The 20,776-nt window shown below is 40.7% G+C and overlaps 1 protein-coding gene across 1 annotated transcript in view; it reads right to left on the reverse strand.

Annotated features, from left to right (window-relative positions):
* The window catches only part of LOC144680088 (putative Polycomb group protein ASXL3), a 350,418-nt gene that overhangs the window by 319,302 nt on the left and 10,340 nt on the right, over positions 1-20,776 (reverse strand). Inside the window, exon 2 of the mRNA XM_078541234.1 lies at positions 875-957. Within this exon, the coding sequence (XP_078397360.1) occupies positions 875-957 (83 nt within the window). The remainder of the gene's footprint in view (positions 1-874; positions 958-20,776) is intronic.

The following is a 20,776-nucleotide window of genomic DNA, read 5'->3' on the forward strand; positions in this document are numbered from 1 at the left end:
TAACTTTTTGAGTCTCTCTTTGTAACTGTAATTCTTAATTCATGGTATTAGCTTGGTGATGTAATGTAATGGTTCTAAAATCTCATAATTTTTTAACTACAAACTCTGATTGTTAAAATGATCATTTTTGTTTTCAGAAGTTAGGAAAGCATTCTAACTAAATATATTGGAAAGAATTCAACACAAGTGCTGGACATATCTTTGAACCAAAGAATATTTTGGTTGAATAGAACTTAGAAGGTAAGGAGGGGGTGGTGAAAGGCAACATGTTTGCTAGGGAGCAAAATGAAATGCATTTTGAAGCTCTGCAAGTTGTCAGGCAAATCAGGAATCATGTATCTAATTAGGCTTTCCTTCAGCCTTGACCAGGACTGGCATCCGGTCCATTAACTCCGTTTTGCTCTCCACAGATGCTACCAGACTTGTTGACTATTTGCAGCTTTTTCTGTTTTAATAACAAAACATATATTTATTAAACATAAGTGTTGGACTGATAGGATGTCAGAATGTAGGTAGGCCTTCCCATTTTCCAATATTTGGTGCAATTAGTTTCTCAAAGACAATGTAACCACCTTTGCAAAATAAAACATGGTCTAACAGATCTATGATTGCTGGTGATAATTTTGTAGAACAAGTTCAAAGCTGGAATTATCTGCAGAGGGAGGATGTTAATATAGGCAGGGCATTCGGGACACAATCATGAAATTAATCCAAATTTGTAGTTTGAACTGATTCACAAGAGCAGATTCACACAAAATGCGATTTAAAAATCTGGATTGAAAACCCCTACAAAGTTGAAATCAACTTGAGTATCAAATCGATGTTCAGAAGTTAACAAGTGTCCCAAATGGCACCTGCATTGCCATCTACTGACCTCATTTCTTTCAAGCCCTCTTTTTGAATGACTTGTAATATCTGCTTTGGTGTCATTGGTGTGTTAGGATGTTTTTCCAGGACCTGGGAGAAATGAATAGGCACACACACAACATGAGAGCAAGGAAGACAAACCAAATTATTTAAATTCACATTGATGAAAAAAAAAATTATATTTTCACAATTGAAAAGGAATGTTAATTTATTTAAAAATAGACAGGAAAGGTATATCCTGTTAAGAACACCACTGGATATAAACCATATTAAAAACAGGTACATCTCAAATAAGGTACTAGTTTGTGCAGATAGGATAAATGTAGTGTTCTGAACACAATATTGCTAATACTATATTACCTTGTAATTATCAGTTAAAATAACATCCGTCTCACTGCATGAGAAACATGAGAATTCCCAGTCTAAGAACATTGTAGCACTTTGATCTAATATGATTTAAAAATAGCCAAAATTTATTTTGCTGTTCCCTCCTTCCAGTGGTTACAACCTCCTCCCGAGCTCCCCACCACCGCAGATGCTCATTCTGCATGATATAAAGAAACGCCTGAAAGCACTTATGGGCCCTGACAACATTTCAACAGTAGTACTGAAGAGTCGTGCACCAGAACGAGCTGCACCCATGGCCAAGTCGTTTGAGTACAGACACAACTCTGGTATCTACCTGACAATGTGGGAAATGCCCAGTTATGTCCGGTCGACAGAAAGCAGAATGATTCCAATCCAGCCAATTACCGCCCCATCGGTCTATTTTTGATCATCAACCAAATAATGGAAGGTGTCATCAACAGTGCTATCAAGTGGCACTTACACAGCAATAATTTGTTCACTGGTGCTCAGTTTGAGACCCCACTAGGACCACTCAACTCCTGACCTCATTACAGCCTTGGTCCAAACATGGACAAAAGAATTGAACTCAAAGTGGTTAGGTAAGAGTGTCTGCCCTTGACATCAAGACAGCATTTGACTGAGTGTGACATCAAGGAGCCCGAGCAAAACCAAAATCAGTGGGAATCAAGAGAAAACTACCCGCTGGTTGGAGCACAAAGGCAGATGGTTGTGGTTTTTAAAAATTTGTTTGTAAGAACTGGGTGTCACTGGCAAGGCCAGCATTTGTTGCCCATGCCTAATTGCCCTTGAACTGAGTGGCTGAACTGAGTTAAGAGTCAACCACATTGCTGTGGATCTGGGGTCACATGTAGGCCAGACTAGGTAAGGACAGCAAATTTCCTTCCCTAAAGGACATTAATGAACCAGATAGGTTTTTATGACAATTGTCAATGGCTTCATGGTCACCATTACCAAGAGTAGCTTTTCAATTCCAGATTATTGCTTGAATTCAAATTCCACCAGCTGCAATGGTGGGATTTGAACCCTTGTCTCCAGAACATTAGCCTGGGCTTCTATATTACTAGTCCAGTAACATTACCACTACACCACCTTCTCCCCCAATCATCTTGTTGGAGGTCAATTATCTCAGCCCCAGGACACCGCTGCAGGAGTTCCTCAGGGTAATGTCCTGTGCCCAATCATCTTCAGCTACTCCATCAATGACTTTCCCTCCATCACAAGGTCAGAAGTGGGGATCTTTGCTGGTGGCTGCACGGTGTTAAGTACCATTCATGACTCCTTCAATACTGAAGCAATCCATGCCCATATGCAACAAACCTGGGCAATATTGAGGCTTGGCCTCCAGCAAGAGAGAATCTAATCATCTCCCCTCGACATTCAATAGCATTACCATCACTGAATCCCGTAGTATCAACATCCTGGGGGCTATCATTGACCAGAAACTTAACTGGGCCAACAATATATATACTGTAGCTTCAAGGTCAGATCAGAAGCTGGGAATTCTGCAGAGAGTAACTCACCTCCTGACTCCCTAAAGCCTTTCTACCATCTACAAGACACAATTCAGGATGTGATGGAATACACTCCAGTTGCCTGGATGAGTGCAGCTCCAACAACACTCAGGAAGTTCAACACCATCCAGGACAATGCAGCTCCCTTGATCAGCAACAAAAACAGAATTACCTGGAAAAACTCAGCAGGTCTGGCAGCATCGGCGGAGAAGAAAAGAGTTGACGTTTTGAGTCCTTTTCTTCTCTGCCGATGCTGCCAGACCTGCTGAGTTTTTCCAGGTAATTCTGTTTTTGTTTTGGATTTCCAGTAAACGCAGTTTTTTGTTTTTATCCCTTGATCAGCATCCCATCCACGAGAATAAACATTCACTCCCTCCACCACTGATGCACAGTGGCAGCAGTGTGCACCATCCACAAGATGTGCTTCAGCAACTCTCCAAGGCCTCTTTGACAGAATCTTCCAAACACATGACTTCTACCACCTGAAGGATAAGGTCAGCAGATGCATGAGAACACCGCCACTTGCAAGCTCCCCTCCAAGCCATACACCATCCTGTTTTGGAACTTCATCACACTTCCTTCACTGTCACTTGCTCAAATCGTGGATCTCCCTTCCTAATAGCATGGTGGATTGCAGCAGTACAAAAAGGCAGTTCATCACCCCTTCTCAAGGGAAATTAGAGATGGGCAACAAATGCTGGCCTTGCCAGTGGCATTTACAGGCCAAGAAAGAATTAAAAAAAAGAAAGACAAATTGAAGTGCCTTTGCCATCTATGCTGCTCTGTGTATAGACCACTAGGAAGTCCAAGTCTGATGAAAACCTTACAGGTACTTGGATGAGAAATGAAATAATTAAGCACAATTATTAAAAATAGAATGTTGATATTATCCAGGGTTCAAAGTTGTGACAGCAACACTTGTGTTAATGCTTTTATTTAAGTTTTAAAATAGAGAATTATCTTTAATTGCTCCAAAGTGCAAACTAATTTAAGAAAAAAAGATTGTGAAGGAATAAAGATCTAAATTAGAATTCATTTACCTTGGATCTCCCTTATAAAGCCACATGATGCAACTTCTAACAGTCATCAAGTGACTTGTTACAACAGAATAGCACCTTAATCCACTTCAAACCATTCTGAAAAACTGTCCTTAATTCCTACTCTGTTTTCTCTCCTCTAATTTTAATCTACTTTGCTATCCTTTACTTCCATTTGCCTTAACCTTCTCTAGTATTCACTCATGTGTTTCCTTGTCAAAGCGTTCTCAATTTCATTTGCATCCATTAAACTCCCCATCTACCATGTCATTTATCTCTTCAAAGAATTAAATGGGTTAGTCAAGTAAAATCTTTCCTTTGAAATCTATTTTCTCTTTTTTGAAAACAAGGTCATTTCATGCTATAAAACTTTTCCCCATCATAAATGTTATGGTAACTAGCCTATAATTATCCAAATTAGCACTGTCCGCTGTTTTAACAATGGAGACTACATTAGTCACTCTTCAGTCCTTTGACACAAATTCACACACATAGAGCCCTGAAGTAGAATTTCTAGGGGCCTTGCAATTTGCATCCTCCTTTTCTTTGGATCATTTGATTTATTCTGTTGGAGCCTAGTACTTTGTCTTCCTGTAAGCTAACTTATTTCAAATTTTCCTTTTAGCCATCATGATATCACTTATCTCACTCTCAATTTCAGGAATTCAGGAATTTCAGGATTCACTTTCATTCTGATTATCTTTTTTCCTTAGGGAAGGCTGATATGAAGTACTTATTAAATTCTTCTGTCATTTTATCATCCCCATCCGCTTGAGGCTCCCAAGTCACTCACAACAATTCTTTTACACTGATATAATTCTAAAGTACTTTACTGTTATTCTTGATGCTTTTGTGAAATTTTGTTCTCATTCTATCTGATATGAACATACGATCATACAAATTAGAACAGGTATGGGCCACTTGGCCTCTCGAGCTTCCTTTGCCATTCAATAAGATGATGGCTGATCTGACTGTAACCTCCCACCTACCCCCAATAACCTTTCACCCACTTGTTTATCAAGAATCTATCTACCTCTAACCTTAAAAATTTAAAAAGACTCTGCTTCCACCTCCTTTTGAGGAAGGGAGTTCCAAAGACTCACGACCCTCTGAGAGAAAAAAATTATTCTTATTTCTGTCTTAGATGGGTGACCCCTTATTTTTAAACAGTGACATCCTTGATGCCCCTGGATGTCTACCCTGTGAGAGTGGCCAAGAATATCAGAATGGCATTGTACTGCTTCAGGATGTTGGGACAGTTTTAGTTTATATAAAAATATTTATATAATTGAATTCATGTGGCTTGCTGGCTTCCTGGTGATTGATTGTGCTGAGAACCAGCATTAGGTCCATAACCACCATATTTGTACATTAAATACATCTGCTTCATACCCTAGTGAAGGACTAGTTGCAGGACGACTAAAAATTGTGTAAAAATTCTCATGTTAAAAAAGTGGCTGAGAAGGAGAGCAAACTGTGTCTTTCCCAAAATTTCATTAGCACCCCACCCTCCCACCAGCCAATCCAGGAATTTTAGGGACATTACGTCTTCTAGCTCTGTTTCTTCTCACAGATTGAGAAATCATAGCGCCACCTCTGGGGTAAGTAAGAACAGCAGGCATTATCACTGGTTTTGATGTGCTGTTGGCCTGGCAACATTGCCAACCGTTCAAGAAGTTATACGTATGGATAGGTAACCTTTAAATCAGAAGGGAAACATCAGTAGTTTGGGGAGTTATGGATAATAAGAAGCTACGTTGAAATATAAAATACTGTATTTGAATTCTGTAATGCTTTTGTTGCTCAATGTTCAAGTATTCTGGCTATTAATGAAATGCCGTGACCACATGTTTCAGTATACATTGGATATTTGTCTTTTCCTGCGCAAACAAAACTAATTGTGCCATTCCCAACTGAACTTAAGCAAACTCAGTTTTCATTCAAGAATACAATTTGTACACAGGCAAGGAGTCTTCATGCTTCATTGCATATGGCTGATGTAGCAGAATAATCCCATTTAAAAAGCAATACAACTCCTGAATACTCAAATGCTGATCCAAGCTATGCCAGCAATAAGAGGCCAGGGGCTTTCTCAGAGAGAGGAGCGTGAATCACTTTAAGCTGGCCAAGAGGCCATTGAAAGATAATGTTGTTAAAAGACATGGGAGTTTATCTTCCATCTGTCTCTTGGTTATTATGCATGGTGCTTGAAACTAGCCGATGGAAGAGAGGGAAAACTAATAAAAGTATTTGGCTTGAAATCTAGTAAATAAATAAAGCAAAAATTTAACTGAAAAAATAGGCTGAATTAGCTATTGCAGCAACTAAAAACTTGTAGGGAGTAGTGGTCAAAGGAGGCACTGATGCTTTGTTTTCTAGAAAACTCGAACTTGAAAATGCATTGAAAATATTAAAGCACAGATGCAAATTGAGTGGGTGACAACAACAGATCAGAATAATGAAGTCTGTCGTAAATGCTAAAGAAGTTCAGTTGCATTAGCAGAAGTGACAGGGTAAGTGTACCCTCCTGTTCATATGTTATTGCTTTTTGGGCATAGGAGGCATGCACAAATGTGAATGTTAGGCTGCAACCTCAAAACATGTGAAACATTGAGATAATCTTTTTCTCCACGCAATCATTGCAACAACATGCATTCATATAGGATTACATAGGATATACAGAAGAGAAACAGGTCATTCAGTCCAACCTGTGCATGCCGGTGTTTATGCTCCACTTGAGCCCCCTCCCAACTTTGCTCATCTAAATCTACCATTGTAACCAGCTAACCCCTTCTCCCAAAAATGTTCACCCTTATATGCTGTAGGTAGCGAGTTCCACATTCTCACCACTCTTTGGGTAAAAAAGTTTCTTCTGAATTCCTTACTGGATTTCTTGGTGACTGTCTTACATTGATGACCTCTACTTATGCTCTTCCCCAAAACAGAGAAACATTCACTCTATATCCACTCCATCAAAACCTTTCATAATTTTAAAGGCCTCTATTACGTCGCCCCCTCAGCCTTCTTTTTTCAAGAGACGAGGGAAGCCAGCCTGTCAGTCCTTTCCTGATATATACACCCATGCATTTCTAGTACAATCCTTGTAAATCTTCTCTGCGCCCTCTCCAGAGTCTCCATATCCTTTTTCTAATATGGTGACTAGTGTTGCATCCAGTACTATCCAGTGTGAGCTATACAAGTTTCGATGGGTTTATCATAGCTTCCCTATTTTTCAGTTCTATTCCTCTAGAAATAAAGCCTAATGCTTAGTTTGCTTTTTTATGGTTTTGTTAACCTGTGATGCAACCTTTAGCGATTGATGTATTTGTACTCTGATATCCCGTTGTCCCTCTACCCCACCTAGACTTGCATCTTCCATGTAATAAATGGCCTCCCTATTCTTCCTACAAAAATGTACCACCTCATATTCATGTGTGTTGAACTTCATTTTCCAATTATTGCCCATTCTGCAAGTTTATTAATGTCCTCCTGTAATTTGTTGCAGTCCTTCTCAGTATTGACTATCTCCACCCCCCCCCCCCCCCCCCACCCCCACCCCACCCCAATTTAGTCCTCTGCAAATTTAGAAATTATGAACAGGTCCCAACACTGAGTGTGGAACACTGATCCTTGTGGAACATTACTTCCCACCTTCTGCCATACTGGATAACTTCCCTTTATTCCATTCTCTGCTTTCTGTCTCGAAGCTAGCTAGCAATCCATTCCGCCACTTGTCCCAACTCCACATTCTCTAACCTTATTCATTAGTCTATTATGGGGCACGTTATTGAGGGTCTTTTGAAAATTCAGGTAAAACACATCTACTGCATTATCACCGTCAACTCCCTCTGCTACCTCCTCAAAAAAATTCAGTATGGATGGTCAAGCAAAATTTCCCCTTTTGAAATCCATGCTGACTATTCATTATTATATTTCTCATTTCTAGATGTTCTTCCATTCTCTGCTTTATTAGGAATTCCATTATGTTTTCTACCACTGACGTTAAGCTGACTGGTCTATAATCCCCTGGGCATGTTCTGTACCCCTTCTTAAATATAGGAATTACACTAGCTATCCACCAGTCCTCTGGCACTCCACCTTTCTCTAATGACTTATCAAATATGATTAGTAATGCCTCTATCTTTTCCCTGGATTCTTTTAAAATACGTGGCTACAATCCATCTGAAGCAGGGTCTTTATCCCCTTTGAGTTTGTTTACTTTATTCAATACATCCTTTTTTTATTTTAAATCCACGTATCGCATTGATGTTCTCATCAATCAATGTCATGCCTACCTGTTCTCACTCGAAATTGCCAAAGCAAAAAAATTATTTAATATTTCTGCCATCTCTCTATCATAGTCGGTGGTAGAAAATTGTTGACGTATTTCCTAAGGCATAAGAGAAGATGGGACTTACACTCAACATTCAGAAGACCAAAATCCTCGATCAGCAAGCTCCAAATGCACACACCCTAGCCTCATTGATTAGGATTCATGATGAGTGCTTGAAAAATATGGAATACTTCTAGTACCTTGGAAGTTATCTCTCACAGAAGGCTGACATTGACAAAGAAATCCAGTATTGCCTGAAATCTGCTGGTGGAACCTTTGGCCACCTGAGGAAGAAAGTGTTTGAAGATCACGACATCAAAACTGAAACCAAGCTCATGGTCTACCATGCGATCATGATCCCTACCTTGCTATGCGGGACTGAAACAAGGATAATGTATTGGAAGCACCTCAAAGCACTGGAATCATACCATCCATGCTGCCTGTGGAAGGTCTTACGTATTAAGGGGGAGGAAAGATGAACCAACATCAGTGTCCTCTCACAAGCAGGCACTACAAGCATTGAAGCTATGATCATCTGCCATCAGCTTCATTTGGTTGTTCATATAGTTCGGATGTAAGATACCAGGCTCCCAAAGCAGGTATTCTTCTACCAGCTTACTCAGGGCAGACACACCAGGGGAGGACAGAAGAAGTGCTTCAAGAATGTGCTGAAAGCCAACATGAAGAACTGGAATATTTACATTAACTCCTGGGAGACCATCGCCTTGGACTGAACCAGATGGTGCAGGGTCTGTGGGAAGGATCCCAGTGTTTTGAGACCCAATGATGACAAATGAAGAGGAAAAGCAAAAGCGGCAAAAAGAACACGCCATGATCCAAACTGATGATGCACAATCAGGCATCTCACATGACAACAAATGCCCTACAAAGCATAAAGTCTACAGATCCTGATTGGGCCTCATTAGCCACCTTTGGACTCATGGAAGACAATTACCCTCACTAGCGAGGGATAGCTAATAATCTTCAGACTCATGAAAGACAAACACCCTACCTAGCAGGGGATAGCTATAATAATAATAATAGCTATTATCCTGTCTGTCCCTTAATGGTCTCATTCCCATTCCCTTTTTTTAATTGATGTGCCTGTAAAATATTTTACTGCTTGGTTTTGTGCTCCTTGACTATTTAATTCCATGGTTTCTCTTTGCCTTCCTAACTTTTTTTAAAAATTCATTTACAGGATGCAGGTGTTGCTGGCTAGGCCAGCATTTATTGCCCATCCCTAATTGTCCTTGAGCAGGTGGTGGTGAGCTGCTCTCTTGAACCGCTGCAGTCTCTGGGCTGTAGGTATACCCATAGTGCTCTTAGAGTGGGAGTTCCAGGATTTTGACCCAGCAACAATGAAGGAGTGGTGATATATTTCTAAGTCAGTGTGGTGAGTGGCTTGGGGCGGGGGGCATCTTCTAGGTGGTGGTGTTCCCATGTATCTGCTGCCCTGGTCCTTTTGATGGTGGCGGTCGTGGGTTTTTGACTTCTAATCTGTTTGTATTCTCTATTATCATGCACTCCTCTGCTGTCTATGTACTTAATGTATGCCTCTTTCCCAACCTTCAATTGTTCCCTGTGTCTTTATTCATCCTATCCCCTTTACTCCATCTTCTAATTAATATCAAGGTAGTTGACACCCCCCATGATTATTATTCTATGTTTTTTTACTCAATTCCCTAATTTGTCTGCATGTTTCTTTCCCCACCTCCCTTCCACTATTAGTTGCTCTGTAGATTACATCTATCAGTGTTATGGGTCCTTCATTATCTTTTATCTCTCTCCATAAGGATTCTACTTTTGTCTTGGGTAGCTGGGTCCCTTTTGTCTACTGCCATTTGTCATCCCAAATAAGTGCAATTACTCTACCTTCTTTTTTTCCTCTCTACCTTTTCTAAATATGTTAGACCCTGCAATGTTTAATTCTCAATCCTGATTTTTCTGTAGCCATGTCTCACTAATCCTTACTGTATGTGGTTCCTCCCAATGCATGATTGCCTCCAGTTCCTTCTCCTCCCTCCTTATTAATTTAAAGCCCTTGCCACCTCCTTAATTACCTTTTTTGTTAGGATCCGAGTCCCATCTCAGTTCAGGTGGAGCCCATCCCATCGTGCAGCTCATTCCTGGTGCCAGCATCCCATGAAAAAGGAATCCCTCTTTCCTACACCAGCCTATTAAATGGTCTGTTCAACATAGTAAAACATCCTTAGGGAATTGACAGAAATGCAAAAGAACAAGTGTAGAGCTAAAGGGTATGATTTCAGCAGAGGCGACATAAAACATAGTCAAAGACTTGGGTTTTAGGAAGTGCCTTGAAAGAGGAGATGAATATAGCAATGCTCCCAATTACATAGAATACACAGCATAGGAACAGGTCATTCAGCCCAACCAGTCCAGGCCAGTGCTTATTGCTGCACTCAAGTCTCCTCCCATCCTTTCTTATTTAAGTCTATCAGCATAGCCCTCTCTCCACTTTTCCCTCATATACATGTAATGGGTAGGCCAGTTAGCTTAACATTTGTCATTGAGAAAATGTTAGAGTATATTATAAAAGATGTAAAAGCAGAACATTTAGAATTACATAATCTAATAAAGCTGAGTCAGCGTGGCTACATGAAGGGGGAATCATGCCTGACAAATTTATTAGAATTCTTTGAGGAGGTAACTAGCAGGTTGGATACAGGGGAACCAGTAGATGTAATTTATTTGGATTTCCAAAAGGCGTTCAATAAGGTACCGCACGTAAGGCTATTTAATAAGATAAGGGCCCATGGTGTAGGGGGTAGTATATTAGCATGGATAGAGGATTGGCTAACTAATGGAAGACAGAGAGCTGGGATATGGGGGGCACTAGTTACAGGCAAGTGGAGTGCCACAGAGATCAGTGCTGGGGCCTCAATTATTTACAATATACGTTAATGACTTAGATGAGGGAAGTGAATTTACTATCGCCAAATTTGCAGATGATACAAAAATAGGTGGGAAGGCAAGTGGTGAGGATGACACAAGGAGTCTACAGAGGGATATAGACAGGTTAAGTGATTGGGCAAAAAAGTGGCAGATGGAATATAATGTGGGAAAATGTGAGGTTATGAACTTTGGCAGCAAGAGGAGAGGAGCTGAACATTATTTAAATGGAGAAAGACTGCAGAAAGCTGCAGCACAGAGGGGTTTGGGAGTCCCTGTGCATGAATCTCAAATAGCTATCATACAACTTCAACCGGTAATAGGGGCAGCAAATGGAATGTTGGCCTTTATTTTAAAGGGAATGGAGTACAAAAATAGGGAAGTTTTGCTAAAAATATACAAAGTACTAGTTAGACCACATCTAGAATACTGCGAGCAGTTTTGGTCCCCTTATCTACAGAAAGATATACTGCCGTTGGAGGCAGTACAGAGAAGGTTCACTTGATCGATTCTGGGTATGGAGGGATTTTCTTATGAGGACAGGTTGGGTAGGTTGGGTCTGTACTCATTGGAGTTTAGAAGAGTGAGAGGCAACCTTATTGAAACAAATAAGATTCTTAGGGGGCTTGACAGGGTAGATGCTGTGAGGTTGTTTCCCCTTGTGGGAGAGTCTAGGACCAGAGGGCATAATCTCAGAGTAAGGGGTTGCCTTAAAACAGAGATGAGGAGGAATTTCTTCTCTCAGAGGGTAGTTAATCTGTGGAATTGTTTACTGCAGAGTGCTGTAGAAGCTGGGTTGTTAAGTATATTAAAGGCAGAGATAGAGATTTTTAATTAGTAAGGGGATCGAGGGTTATGGGGAAAAGGCAGGAAACTGAAGTTGAGGATTATCAGATCAGCCATGATCTCATTGAATGGCGGAGCAGACTCGATGGGCCGAATGCCCTACTTCTGCTCCTACATCTTATGGTCTTTTAATTCATCTTCCCTTACTCTCCCTATATGTTCTTCCCATTCTAGTAAACTACATCAAACACTCCACAGGTCCCAAGAACTAACACAGATACTAGTAGTTTATGGAATCTAGAGGAGGAAACATTGGGTGACGTATCATTTCATGAGTGAGGAAGGGTAAGTGGAAGTATTAGGAGATCACCAGAAAACAGTAGGCCAGGCTGGAAACTCAAGTTGTTTCTTTGCTGTATGAGATAGGGATTGGAGTTGTTTCTGTCGACATTTTTAAATGGCAACTACCAGAAGGGCAAAAAGGCTTCATGACATCTTTTGAGCAATTATCAGAGGTGTATGGAGAATACACAGTGGTGCACATCTGACATCGCTGCAGTCATGTGTAAGCCATTTACTCAAGATCAGAACAGCATGGAGCATGCAATATTTTCAGTGGGCAACAGACACATAACTGTAGAATTACTGAGGTGGTAAGAATAAGAACATTTCATTAATCTAGATGACACAAAATAAATTATAATAATTTCATCAATACTTCTTTGTGAGATGATTGGTTATTTAAAGTAACAATTGATGGGCTTCAGCAGTGTGAATAGGCTACATTTTTGTTTGGGGCTGTAGAATTTGGGAGATTTCATTGGAATGAAATGCTGGTGAAGGGCCAGATATGTTAATTACTGGAAGCAGTTATCGATCAGTATGCTGCAAAAATCTCCCAACCCGCACTTCAGATGCTTCCACATCAGTCTCCTCTTCTTCTTGGCTAAACTGTACAACAAGGTTATGCCCGAATGGTTTAAATAACATATTCATTGCTTTAGCATCCCAGTGATGTGCTCCATAATATTTTGGGTGATGGCATGCCTCTTAATGTATTTGGACTTTGGTGCTTCTGACTGGGTCATCAGCCATGGACGCAAAGGGTGGCTCTGGTCTCTGCTCATTATAAGATCATCCATCAACGTAAAGATAATCCCACCTTCTCTTCTCTACTACAAACCATCTTATTAAACCATCGTACCCTGCCTCCTCCACCTTCAATTCCAATAATAAGTATGAGGAGCTCACAGACTTTTTTGTCACAAAGGTTAAGACCATCCATGTAGCTGCCTCTGCTGCTTTCCTCCCTTTCCCTAGCCTTTAGGGAAAAACTTCACAAAAATTTCCCCTAGTCCTGTACTCATGTCTTTCTCTACATTCCATCCCACCTCCTGCCATGCTGTCTCCAACCTTATCATGTATCATGTAAGACAGACCTGCTGCTCCCTCGATCCTATTCTAACCAAGCTGTAGATCATTCAATGTCTCTTACTGAATCCCATGTTAGTTGATATTGTTAACCGTTGATACTGACTCCTCTCTTCAAATCTGCTGGCATTACCCCTCTCCTCAAAAAATTTATTGTTGATCTCTCAGCATCTGTTCCTACTGTCCCATTTCCAACATTCCTATTCTCTCAAATCCTTGAACATGCTGTCACTTTCCAAATCCATGCCTGCCTTTCCCAAAATTGCAAGTTTGAATCCCTATAATCAGGGCTCCTGCTTGGCCACAATATTGAAATTGCCCTTGTTAAAGTCACACATGACATCCTTTGTGACTGTGACACCCTCTCATCTTTCTTAATCTGCCTGTGGCTTTCGATACAGTTGACCATACCATCTTCCTCCAATGCCTCTCCTTTGTTGTCCGGGTTGATGGACCCACCCAAGCTTGGTTCCATTCCTCTTTTTCTAATCATAGCTAGAGAATAACATTAAATGGCTTAATCCCAATCTCTCTTTATTAGCTCTGGAGTTCCCTAAGAATCTATTCTTGGCCTCCTGCTGCTTCTCATCTACATGCTATCCCTTGGCCTTCAGTTGCCTGGCCCCTAAGCTCTGAAATTCCTTCTCTTAACCTCTTTACCTCTCTCTCCCTTTTTAAGAAGCTCCTATAAACCTAACCTTTTTGATCAAGCTTTCCCCTTCTACAGCTTGATATCAATAAAAGTTAAAAATGTTTTTTATTAATATTACTGTTGATAAGTGCCTTGAGACATTTTATTACATCAAATATGCTATATGAATATAAGTTGGTGTCCTCTCGGACACTTCAACGATTGCAGGCATCATAAACTGTTGCATAATAGAGTGTCAGGAGAATCTCCTGGTTGACTAACATTCACAAGCCGTATCAAATTTCTGTGACCAGACACCACCTGAATATTTGAGCTGCCTCATTCCTACTCTGGAATGCCTGAATACTCCACATCTCTCTATTTCTCTTTCTTTAAAGCTTTCTTTAACCCAATCAATGTGGTTACCTCCAATTCTGTATGCTCTAATTTCTGCTAATAATCTCTTGTGCAGAACCTTCTCAAATTTTCTTTTATCCTTTTCAGCCTTGACCACGTTCTACACTATGGGTCTTCATGCAAGCTTCTCAATAATATAATAGACACTGTGTACCTGACATCTAGGGCAGGATTTTCCGTAGGCTTCCGAACCCTTCCGTTAGGGTCAGAAGCCCACAATGTGGCTTAATTGTGATCTCCAGGATTGATAAGTATGCTAACTAACCAGACTTACATATGAAGAACGGACGGTGTCAAAAGACACCCAATACTTGTTGATCAACAGTACAATGTGTCACTTGCCTTTGGGACTTGGAGAGGAGAGAAGAAATTTGTAAGAGAAAAAAAGCTATCAGTGTTCACTGAAATTAAAGAGTAAATCGAACAGTAACTTTCGACGACCACATATAGGCAGTTAAATGCAGAGATCAGAAGTTGCTGTGCAAGTTACCCTGCTCCTCCAAGAAGGTTTGTTGTATTGGTATCTCACTGAGAGACTCGGCATCAAAATAGATAGAAGGGTGTGAAGTTATAGTACTTACAACAACAACTTGTACTTATATAGTGCCTTTAAGTTAAAAGTTTCAAGATGCTTTGCAACAGCATTATAAATAAAATATAATAAGGAGATATGACAAGGCCACATAAGGAGATATTAGGGTAGATAACCAAAAGCTTGGCCAAGAGATATGCTTTAAGGGATGTCTTAAAACAGGAAAGAGAGGTCGAGAGATGGAGAAGTGTAGAGAGGCAATTCCAGAGCTTAGAGCCTTGGCAGCTGAAGGTATAGCCACTAACAATGTAGCGGTTAAAATCAGGAATGCTCAAAAGGCCAGAATTGGTGGGGGTCAGATATCTCAGCAGGTTATGGGATGAGAGGAGATTACAGAGATGGGGAGGGATGACGCTATGGAGGGACTTGAAAACAGATGAGAATCTTAAAAATCAAGATGTTGCTTAACTGGGATCTGGTATAGGTCAGAGAGAACAGGGGTTTGGTGCAAGCAAGCTTTGAATAACCCTAAGTTTATGGAGTGTAGAATGTGAGATGCTAGCCAGGAGTGCATTAGAATAGTCAAGTCTGCAGGTAACAAAGGCATGGATGAGCGTTTTGTCAGCAGAAGAGCTGAGGCAGAGCTGGAGTTGGGCGATGTTATGGAGGTGGAAATAAGTGGTCTTAGACTCGGTGCAGATATTTGGTTGAAAACTCACCTTGGGGTCAAATATGCCACCAAGGTTGTGAACAGGCTGGTTCAGCCTCACAGTTACCAGGGGGAGGGATGGAATAGTTTGAATGCGCAGTTTGTGACGGAGGCCAGAGACAATGGCCGTGGTCTTCCTAATATTTAATTGGAGGAAATTTATGCCGATCCACTACTGGATATTAGACAACCAGAGACAGTGGAAGATTTGAGAGAGCTGGTGGTAATGTAGATCTGGGACTTATCAGTTTACATGTGGAAATTGATATGTTTTCTGTACATAATTCGGCCCTAAATTAACTATTCTAACTTACACTTTCTGGTTTAGACTGTGCTTGGAGATGCATTCCATCCTGTTTTGAGGAAACTTGGATTTTTTTTTTCTGTTTGTTCCATCTACAACCAGCCTGATTGATAGGCTACAGGCTTGTCAGGTGGAAAATCCGACATCACAAGGATATGGCTAAGCAGGGACACAGATGGTAGTTGCAGTGGGAGAAACTGACAGATCATGGAGTGAGGATGGTTTACTGTGTAGCTTTTTAGATCTGGAGGAAACACTTTTGTTCCTCCTGGCCCACAAGCAGTGCTGTAAAGGCACTTAGCTCATGGAGCTTGCTCATTGTGATCATTCTAACCATCGGATGTACCAAGACCTTGGAAACCCAACCAGCATGAATTAAAAATTGAATGACCATTTAAATGAAGGCATAGGGCCTCACTATAATGTTTAAGTGGCATATCCACCTGCTATGAGCAGATTGGTTGTCCTGCCTCCATTCCAGTTCTGTTTAACTGGAAGTGGGCGGGTGAGAGGCAGATTGGGACCCATTTTAGACTTTTTGAATTTTAACCTCTGACCCAATTCCCACCCACATGTTTTTGGGAGTTAAGGCTCAGCCCTGCACGTCTCAGTAAGGATTTTTCAATCTGATTTGTTAAGGAGACACACAGTTGCTTGGCCTGTGCACACAAGTCCTAGATCTCCAGTAGAGTGCGGCTCACCAAAATGGATTCCTGATCACAGCAAGTTGCAGAGGAAAGGCCTATAGAAAGTCTATGGGCAAGTGTAAATGTGATGAATGATCACTGTCAGTCATTTGCTCCTGACCCCAAAATCTGGGCCAATATAGTTGCAGTATTTTTTAAGCGACTCACTAAAATGGAAAGATGCATGTTTTCTTAGTTTCCAATGCTTACATATTTTTCAAATTTGTACAATCATGCATGGGCTTTTCAGAATTGTGCATCAGCAGCAGCAGATGACCTTGGCCCAGATTTCACCACAATGCAGAGGCTCTCTGTCATGGCGAAAATCCCGGAAATGGCCGAAAATTCTAAGTCCCACCCCTGAACCGAGCATTTCCCATCTTTGCAGGGGCAGGACTTGAGTTGGGCCAGGGTTCACTGCATGTGTATGCAGCTGGCCATTTAAATCATCAGCTGCCTCCACTGAAGTGGGATTTTGATAGGCCAGGAGTGTAAAACCCGAAATGTGCAGATTATAACAGGTAAGAGGTGGTCTGAATTAGGTGGATTCATTTGGATAGCCAGGATACCCCTTTGGATAGGATTCTGGGACACCTTTGGGAGAGATAAGGCACCCTTTGGGATTATTAGAATTAAACATGATTATGCACTTTTTACGCCCAAAGTCATTGGAACTGTCAAAGAACTATCTGGTTGTCAAAGAACTGTTCAGCTGTCAAGGAACTGTCAAATCTGTCAAAATTGTAAGAAAACTGTCAAGGAATTGTCAAGGGATACTAGGTGAGTTGGTATGGAGGGTAAAGGATGGTAGGTGGGGCACATGGCCTGGCATGAGTTGGCATAGGTTGCATGGATGGGGCATAGGGAGTGTGTGGAGGATGAGGGCTGGCAGGCTGTTTTTTGTCTTATTCTTCTTTAAAATTTAATTCAACAGAGTGCTGGAGCACAAAGGCAGGCCTTCCATCCAGTCCGCCTCCACACCCGGCAGCTTCCGTACTCATTCTCATCCGGTGGGCCCGACCTGAAATCCAGCCTGCCCCACCAGAACAAAAATTCGACCTGCATGTGGTCATTTTTAAAACTCGGGTTCACAGAGTCGGGAATTCTTGACCAACCAGAGTCAAGCTGCCTGGTTTAAATTTCAAACAATGTTTAGCAGTTAACTGTCAGTCACCATTACCTGGTGCATTCTCCATGGCAATGCCCAACTAATCAGGCAATTAATCAGAGTCCACTTGCCAACCAATCAGCACTCTCCTCTCATACAGTATAAATATGTTGTTTCTCCTGACATTGGTATTGTCCTGTTGAGTGCAAGCTTTGACAAGTGAAAAGCTTTGACAAAAAAAATCTCTTTTTTCAGCAATACTCAAGTTCTGTACTACCAAACAACCATTTGTATACCTGAGACAGAGGTAGAACAAAGATCATTACCCTTGTACTCATTAACCTACATTGACTCCTGGTCTAGCAGTACATTGATTTTAAAATTCTTATCCTTGTTTACAAATCCCTGTGTGGCCTCACCACTCCCTAGCTCTGTAACCTTCTCCAGACCTACCTCTGAGATCTCTATGGTCCTCCAATTCTGGCCTCTTGTGCATCTCCAACTTTAATCGCTCCACCATTCCTTCAGCTGCCTAGGCCCTAAGCTCTTGAATCTCTCCCTAACCTCTCTGCCTCTCTATCTCTTTCTCCTCCTTTAAGACACTTCTTAATACCTACCTATTTGACCAAGCTTTTTGTCACCAGTCCCAATAGCTCCTTATGTGGCTCATTGTCAAATTATGTTTGATAACACTTCTGTGAAATGCCTTGTAATGTTTTACTATGTTAAATGCACCATATAAGTGCAAGTTGCTGTTCATCGTATAAAACTCTATCTGAAAGGATTACTTTCTATGTACTAATTACTATCTGCATATTACAGTTGTTGTGGTCTCATATACAATATTGCAAAGGGTACAGTAGCATAATGGTAATGTTGCTAGACTAGTAATCCAAAGTCTGGACTAATGCTTCGGAGACATGAGTTCAAATGCCATCATGGCAGTTGGAGGAATTAAAATTGAAATTAAATTCAATTAATTAATATATCTAGATTAAATATTAGTATCATTAGTAATAATCTTGAAACTACTGGATTGACATTAAAAACTCATCTGTTTCACTAATGTCCTTCAGGGGAGGAAATCTGCCATTTTTACCTCGTCTGCCCTACATGTGACTCCAGACTCACAACAACGAGGTTGACTATTAACCGTCCTCTGAAATAGCCTAGCAAGCTACTCAATTCAAGGGCAATTAGGGATGGATCTTGCCAGCAATGCTCGCATCCCAACAACAAATTTTTAAAAATGAGCTTGGACACTGTCTGGCTAGCATTCCATTAGCTATGTTTATCCCTCAGGATAACTGAGGGCGAAACATGCTAGCCCTTCCCAACAGCAGTGACTGAAAGAAAAACTGCAATGGTTTTGTAAAGAGCTATTCCTGCATAAATGATTGTACCTGGCTGAGGCAGCCTCACCAAAGAAGTTCACTCTACTTTCAGATAACGGGGAAAATTTTTTATCGTAACTACTGTTGTTCTGCCACCATAACTTCACCTTATGGAGTTTCTGCTGCACTTTCATTGAAATGACATTGGTGCAAAAGCAGTTCAGAGGAAATTCTGGGCTAAAAATTACTTTGAATTATCCTTTCCATGAAGGTTTGCTGTCCGCCATGTGCAGATGATTTTGTTTTTGCCCCGTTTGTCAAATATTATCCACAGAATTCATCACCTAATTTTAAATACATAATTTTAAAATCTAAACTGACCTGATAATTTAGTAGAAAATATAATAATTTAAACATGGCTGCTTGGTATTGCCTTTTATAGTTGGTAGTAGATTTTTGCAACAAGATTTCCTTCCAGCTAGAACTTACTTAGACTAACCAAGTTCTCTAATCAACTCAGAGCACTTAAAAAAAAGCAAACAACAGTTGATATTAACTGGTTACTGTTAATTTGTACCTGTAACGTTTTCTTGGTCTCTTACTTATAAGATGAATACCATATGCAAAGTTTAGCTGTATGAAAAGATCTGGTCATCTGATTGCCTGAAGTACAAAGTTAAAATTGTATGATTCTCAGACTGCCATCTGTTTTACCACATTGGCCTTTCGTTCCCTTGTTCCTTTGAGAAAAAGTTATTTTATTTGGTCAACTGGTTGTCCGCCATACATGGAAACTCATCCCCATAATCTACACTGCTTAAATCATGCCTCTCAGAAATATACGCAGGTAAAATTTCTCCTTGCCCATTATATAATTCTTTCTTTGGAAATAGCTCCATATAGCCAGAATTTCTCACTTTCGTCCAGAGAACTTGGATGTAAATAGGGATCAGACAAGTATTAGGGATTCCAAATATGTGCTGAGGTATTGCTGGAGTTTACCCAATCAGTACTGAACAATTTATCAGAACAGCATGCTCCTAAATTTCCCATTGCTTTTTCAACTAGAAACCTCCTAACTATTAAGGATTATCTGGAAACAAGTAGGGAAAATTCCAGTTCTCAGTGACAGGCTCACCCCTCCTCACCCCCACTGATGAACCAGGCTGGCTGGTGGATTAATTTTTAGTGATGTCCTGGAAGATTTCAGATATGCCTGGCTCAGGTATCAAGTCTATCGAGCTTGCCACTTGTGAGTAGAGTCTGCTGGAATCTTTGCACATCAAGTCTTTTTTTCTAGGAATCACCTTAGCCGCAAAGACATTCCAATTACCTTCACCTAGGAAGATTGCCAATAGTCATTAGACAACTGACAAATGCTGGTTTTAACAGAGTCATGTGCCACATTTCTGTTACTAAATAAGTCAAGATTGTTAACCACCATCTTTGCCAAAAATTAATACAAGGCTGACAATGAAAATGCTTTGATTGGAGTAATCCAATCAAGACAGGACCATGAAAGTTAAATTTTACCTTCAAAAGCTTAATCAGAAAAACACTATCCACCCAATGGATTCTCAAATTTTGTCTCAGGAACTAATTATTCCTTTGATTTATTTAAATAGCTACAAATTTTGTTTTTAGTACACAACCACAAAAATACCACAAATTTGCATAAACAGACATTAAAATTGGTTCAAATAGCTACTATGGCAAGAATTTAACATAGGGCAAAACTTTCCCCCCATTGTGGGGGAGGTGTGGGAGCGGGCGTGGGCAGGCGGCCCTCCGATCGTCGCCCCCAATTG

The sequence above is a fragment of the Cetorhinus maximus genome, chromosome 4 (assembly GCF_964194155.1).
Source record: "Cetorhinus maximus chromosome 4, sCetMax3.hap1.1, whole genome shotgun sequence".
In the NCBI taxonomy this organism is placed as follows: domain Eukaryota; kingdom Metazoa; phylum Chordata; class Chondrichthyes; order Lamniformes; family Cetorhinidae; genus Cetorhinus; species Cetorhinus maximus.